Genomic DNA, 6,461 nt, shown 5'->3' on the forward strand with positions numbered 1-6,461 from the left:
CTGGACGAGAGGACACAGTGGCCAGAAGCGGGGCGGGGGGCAGGGGGGGGGCGCACAGCCCTGAGCCACCCGCCTCTGGCAACACACCTCCCCCGGGCTGGGTGGGAGTCGGCGGGGGCTGAGTGCTCATCACGGGAAGGAAGAAGCTCAGGCTGTGGCGTCGGCTGCAGACGCAGCATCCAAAGCGCCGTGGCTGTTCCGGGTGCGTGTGTCCACGTGGTCGACGCCAGAGAAAAAGAGCAACACAGAAATAAGAGCAAAACTAAAGCGATCCCTCGGCAGGAAGAGCCAGCGTGCATCCAGACGAGGCAGCGCCCATCGCCAACGGCATCACCCAGTGGAGTGCCGGGGCGGGCACACCCCACTGCCCCCGGTGCCTTGGGGCTGGTGCCCCGGGGACCACGCCCCCAAGTCCAGCCCCCCCGCCCCCCAACAAGCCCTCCACCCAGAGTGCGTCCCCTCTGTGTCTAGCACCGCTGCCCTCGCCGGGGTGGGTGGGATGTTGGATGGAAATACAGAACCCGAGGCCTCACCCAAGGCCGACAAACAGCCTCTGCACCTTCACAAGGTCCCATGAACTGGGGGCCCCGACAGCTTGAGAAGCTCCTCTGAGCCGCCCCGACCCTGCTCCGAATAAACGCCGGGCTGAGGCCTTGCCTCCCTCTGACCGACCTGGGGCCTTGGGAGGGTTCATCCTCAGAGAGCAGCCCCGGACAAGGCTCACCACCCGTGCATCCTTGCATCCCTCCTCAACTGGAGAGACGGGTGGCTAAATGTTTAAAAGAAAATCAACTTATTTTTAGCATTTTAAAACACACAGCCAGATGGATAGACACGCAGAGCTGACATTTGTTACATAAAAAGCACGACAGCGAGTCCCTGGTCCATCCCGGACCAGCCTCGTCAGCCGCGGGAACACATCAAGCTCAGGGCTGCCCCACGGCCCCCCTGGGACACCCGACCCTGCACCGGGGCGCCCAGGGACTCCTGCTGGCTGGTAGAGGACCCCAGGGTCTGCAGCCACCGTGCTTCTGCCACCAAGGCCCCCGCGTTGTGGGAGAGGGGGTGAACTGCAGTCAGCCCGGGCCTCACAGAGAGCTGCCCCCCACCCCGGCCAGCCCCGCTCCCCAGGGTCGGGAGGGAAGGGAGAGGCACCTATTGTAAGTCAGGTCCATGCACCACCGGATGAGGACTCAGTGACAGGGCCGGACTGATGCTACGCACCCAGCACCGCACACTCCAAAGCCCCCAGCTCTGGGCACACACACCTTCAAGTCACCGAGTCGTCCTTGGCAGGTGACTCGACCGACCACCCAGGAAGTCTGGGAAAATCAACTCAAGAGTCATGAGGAGCCTCCGCAGAAAACCACACTCAGGCCAGACATCTTTGAAAGTTAAGTTTTCCTTTGTACCAGCACTAACCAGTGTGGAACTTGACGGGTGCAAAGATCTTGTTCACAATTCAACAAAAACAGGCAATGAACATGCCCGGTCTAAGCATAGGCAGGGTCCGCGGGAAGAAAAGCCCTTCTCTCTGTTTCCCATGTGAGTCCAAAATTACCAAAAGTCGCAACGTAAAAAGTGAAACCACAGAAGCACTAGAAGAAAGTGCAGGTTTTTAAAACTGAATGAGCATCACATAGTGGTGTAACTGAACACAAAGGCAGAAAACCACCAGGAAGGAGGGCCTTGATGACTCCGACCGCAAAAAATCAGCACATGCACATGGAAAAAAAACAGGCAGCACAGAAAGATGAATGACCGCCCCGGGCCCTTCTCTCCTGGGAACTGTGAAAAGACACAGGGCGGCAAACAGCCCAACCAACCGGAGGCTCGGCGCAGGGGTGTGTGCGTGCACGCTAAGTCACTTCAGTCGTGTCCATGGCGACCCCATGGACTGCTGCCCGCCAGGCTCCTCTGTGCACGGGATTCTCCAGGCAAGAACACTGGAGTGGGCTGCTTCCCAACCCAGGGATTGAACAAGCGTCTCTCATCAGGGCAGGGGTAGGAGCTGGCGATTCAGGAAAGCAGAACACAAACGTGGAAAGAAAAAGATGACCAACCTCAGCAGCAAGCAAAGCAAAGCAATGTTTCAGGTGGTCAAATAGTAAAGCCGTCACCAACACCCAGAGGCAGTGAGGATTGGACGAGAGGACCCTCCACGGGCTCCGAGGGCAGGGCCTCCCTCCTTCCCTCTCCCCCACCCGCCCGTGTTCGCTACATTCATGTTTCCTTGTCCAACACCGGTCTCTCCACCTCCTCCTTTCTCCGGGCACCCCGCACCTGCAGCAGCCACACCCACTGGGTCACCACTGTGTAACAAGCACCCGGGACAGCGGCGTGTCCCAGGACTGCTCGTCCCCAGGAGCTGGCGGATGCACCAAGCTGCCCTACGTGTGCACTCCTGACTCAGCAATGTCATCCCCAGGAATGCACCCTGAGGAAACAATGTCAAGTGTACAACGATGGACACACAAGATGGCTCGCTGCTGAGTTGCTTATATACTGATGCCTGAGCTCCAGCATCCCCCAGCCTTTCCCCCCAACAAATCCAACCTGGATTTCGGGGCAGGGAGACACCCACAGTTTTTAAGAGCATCCTTTGAGTCTAGAGGACTGAGAACAGCCCTTGGAAATTTAGCCAACAAGAGATCCTTTAGATCGACGAGATATCATGACACCTCGCTAAGTAAAAACAGCAGGTTTAGACAAAACCATAAATGAAGCATGATCCCATATCTGCACTGAAGCCATAAAGAGTGTCTCTACACGACACTCACACAGATGTGAGTGCATCCGAGAGAGGGGCTGGGGCAGGCGTACACTCAGAGGCCTTTCTGGGCTGAAGTTACCGAAGCCTTGGTTTTCCTGTTTAGGATAATTTTAGGAAAGTCTAAATTTTTCACAAATTTATACACTTTAATCTCTCTATAAGTTAAAAAAGGTTTTATAAGTTTCGTAAAAGGTTATCAGACTCCGGGAGCCCCAGGTCCCGCCTTACCGCCTGCCCCACCCCGCACGCCGAGGACCGGCACTCTGCCGCCCCGGGAAGCTTTAGTTCCAGGACGCTGGGTGAAGGCAAACCTCCCCGTGGCCGGTTGTTTCCCACCTGCAACCTAATCCCACGTGAGGCTTCAGAACAGCCAGACTGCTGAGAAGGGCAGGGGCCGCCCCGCCCCCAGTTACTGGGCACCCAGCTGCTTGGGGAAGGTGCTGGAAGACGTCCAGACAAGAGGGATGAGGGCGTCTGACCAACACACCGCAGGCTGGGCAGAGCAGCAGACTGCAGGCCCCGCAAGGCCCACCCCTGAATCAAGTGCTCCCGAAGCCACGAGGGCAGGATGAGAGGAGGGGTGGGGCTTCGGGCAGACAGAAAGGGGTCCGTTGCGAGGAGGAGGCCCAGAGGACTCTGAACACGGCCCGGCGGCACAGGCTGATCAGGGGCTCAGACACCTCGGGGTTAATGGGGACGCGGGACCTACAGGGGCCAACATGTCACAACTCTGCTTTTCAGTTGGCATCTACCTGGCACACGGTTAAACTGCACTCTTCTTTTTCTTTTTCTTTTTCTCTGCATACCAAATTTGATATATTAATTGGGTGTTTTAATCTAAAAAATTCATCAGAAGGTCTCATATCACCATGGCAACCAGGCAGTCCCAGTAAACGCAAGCCCTCAGCATAGCACCGTCACCTCTTTCAGCTCACCCGGCACGGGGCCGAGGAAGTGTGGGACCTTGTCTGGGGAGGACAGCTGCACGCCCTGAGAGAAAGGTGGGGTACAGCCTTGCCCTCCTGGAAGACCGGCCCTTCTTTTCAAAGCTCGCTCTTTCCATGTGAATAAACCCACAGCCTTCAGGCCAAGAGCTGCACACACTTTCTTTGCAAACACGTACTATGATCCCCAAGCCGGGTGCACCCTGACGATGACACAGAAACAGAATAAAACTGGAACCAAGTGGCCACCAACCAGGATCGCATCCACAGTGATCAGACCCAGGGTCAGTCTCGGCCCTCTCATCTCACCGAGCAAAGCCCAGCTAAGTCTCATCCTGAGGGGTTCAGGTTGGAGAGCTGGCCGCGGCGCCCAGGGATGAGCGCTGACTGACAGGCACGTGTGCTGAAGAGCGCGTACCTGTTGCCGAAGCCGGCTCCCGCCTGCACCAGCCCAGAATAGCCGGCACCTCTGCTGTCCTGCTTCAGGGACAGGGATGGCGGAGGGGGGGAAACGTATGAAGTAACTCTCAAATCAGACTCAAGAATCATAGACGGATTCTGTGCTTTTTTTGCCTCTTTAATGTTCCTTGGATTCTGACACCTAATACTCTGAACAGGTAGTAAAATTCGACCATTCAAAGCTGAAGGCAGCCACTGGGCTACATCAATGCCTCTCTGCCTACATTTTCCACCTTGGAGAGCAAAATGCAAAAACATACGAGAGCGGCCAGCCCTAGGCTGACACTGGCGAGTCCTGAAATCAGATGTATTTCTCAGACGTTTTCTGATCCTGCCCCTGCAGCCAGAGCTAGGTGTAATCTGCTTCCTGATTCCTTCCTAATTCACTGTGGGCTTTCTGCACTTGGAATATTCACACTCAAAAACATGTAACATATAAAACATCCCCAGCGGTAAGTTGTACCCTAAAGTTCAGAGCACAAAGACAGGTCTCCCCAGAATACACTGTGCGGGCGTGGTCGGCCCTGAAGGCCTCGCCCCTTGACCGTGTCCAGACACCCATGCCCCCTCCCCGCTGACCGAGACCGGGCTCACTGGAACCCAGCTTCCTCCAGACCTCCCCCACCCCGCCGGGCAGCAGGCTCCCCTTCCCTCTGTGAGGACCGCCACCAGGCTGCAGAGTCTCCAACACTGGCCTTAGGTCATAGTATTGTAATTTCCTATAATGCTTAAATTATTTATCAGAAATAAATAGCTTGGGTTCCTTGGCTAAGCTGTGCTCTAAAATTATAAAAGATCCATTCTACCCGCTGCAGGCTGCCTACAAATGAAAAATGCATGTTTCTACTATTTTAAGAAAATGTCAAAAAAAAAATCAAATGTGTCATCTTATAGCATTTAACTTATCTGCATGACATCTGAGAGAAGAGCTGCCTGCTTGCCTGTGGAAGTGTCACGGTGCTCCTCCGGGGCGGGCACTGCCACCTCCCCGGGGGGTGCTAAGGGAAAGGCCCTGTGCCCAGCAGGGCTCAGGGAGGCGTGCCCGCAGGCCTGCATCGGTCTCCTGCTTCCCACCGGCGCTCACCTCCAGGTCACTAGCCTTACCTGCAGGGGGACCTGAGGGCAAACTAGTTCCCAAAGGGAGGCTTTCTGCACAAAGGCATGCCTCCACCGCACATCTGAGTGCAAAGGTGGGCACGCCCGAAGCCACGCGGCGCGGTCGCCGGCACTGAGAACTCCGAGGGCCGGGCCCGCGCGCCACCTGTGGTCGGGCGTCTCCCTTGGCGAACTCGGCACCCCTCAGGTGCAGAGGGGCAACCGAGCGCGCGCAACGCACAGTAAAGGAAACCGCAGACACTGCGCACTGGCTGCAGTGGGGGCCACCGACCCTCACTCCCCGCGGCTGGAGGGCCTGCTCCGCGCGCCGCGCCGCGGCTGGACACGGGGGACGCGCGTGGGCACCGCAGGCACCGTCCGCGAGTTTCCTCGGAAACCGAGACGCCCCGGGACGCCGTCCCGCGCCGGGAACCTTGGTGCCCCGACGCACGGAAACCCTCCCGCCGCAGCCCCCCTGCGAGAGCGCGCGGGCTCCCCAGCGGCGCGGGCCCTAGTGCGCTGCCCAGGTCCCCGCCGCGCGGCCCTTCTCACCGTCCTCCTTGTCGTCAAATACCGGTCTCCGCGCGGCGGCCGCCGACATGGAGGACCCCATCCTCTTCTTCCACTTGCTCCACTGAAACAGGGGGCGCGGCTGCGCGCGGACATCGCTGGATTCCCGGGCTCGGGGCTGGCCGGCGGCGGGTGGCGGCGGGGCCGGGGGCGCGTCGGGGCCGGCAGGGCGCGCGCGGCCGAGGGGCGGCGAGCCGGGGGGCGCCGCGGCGCTGCTGCCCCTGCGCTCGGGGCCGCTCCTCATGGCCGGGCCGGAGTGCGCACCGCGGCCGGAGTCCGGGGCATGGCCCGCCCACCGGGCGGGGAGCGGGAGCGGGAACGACAGGCAGCACCCGCCTAGCGCCCCGAGCTCGGCGCTCCCGGGTCCCAGCAGCCCGGTCAGCTCAGCCGACTGCGAGAGCCGGGGGCCGGGCCTGGGCGGGGCCGGGGCGGGGCCGGCAGGCAGGAGCCGGGGCGGAGCTAGTGTGGGGCGGAGCCAGCTCGAGGGCGGGGCCGGAAGGCAGGAACCGGGGAGGGGCGAAGGCCAGGGGCGGGGCCAGCAGGCAGGAGCCGGGGCGGAGCTAGCGCGGGTAGGGGGGGGGAGGGGGCGGGCAGGGGCGGGGCCGACAGGCAGGAGCCGG

The 6,461-nt window shown here is 59.9% G+C and overlaps 1 protein-coding gene across 1 annotated transcript in view; it reads right to left on the bottom strand.

The window, feature by feature from the left end:
* Window positions 1–6,239, bottom strand: part of STK32C (serine/threonine kinase 32C) — a 72,115-nt gene extending 65,876 nt beyond the window's left edge. The window contains exon 1 of the mRNA XM_043926554.1: window positions 5,824–6,239. Within this exon, the coding sequence (XP_043782489.1) occupies window positions 5,824–6,085 (262 nt within the window). The 5' untranslated portion in view covers window positions 6,086–6,239. The remainder of the gene's footprint in view (window positions 1–5,823) is intronic.
* Window positions 6,240–6,461: the final 222 nt, after the last annotated feature.

Source organism: Cervus elaphus, chromosome 15, assembly GCF_910594005.1.
Source record: "Cervus elaphus chromosome 15, mCerEla1.1, whole genome shotgun sequence".
NCBI classification, from domain to species: Eukaryota; Metazoa; Chordata; class Mammalia; order Artiodactyla; family Cervidae; genus Cervus; species Cervus elaphus.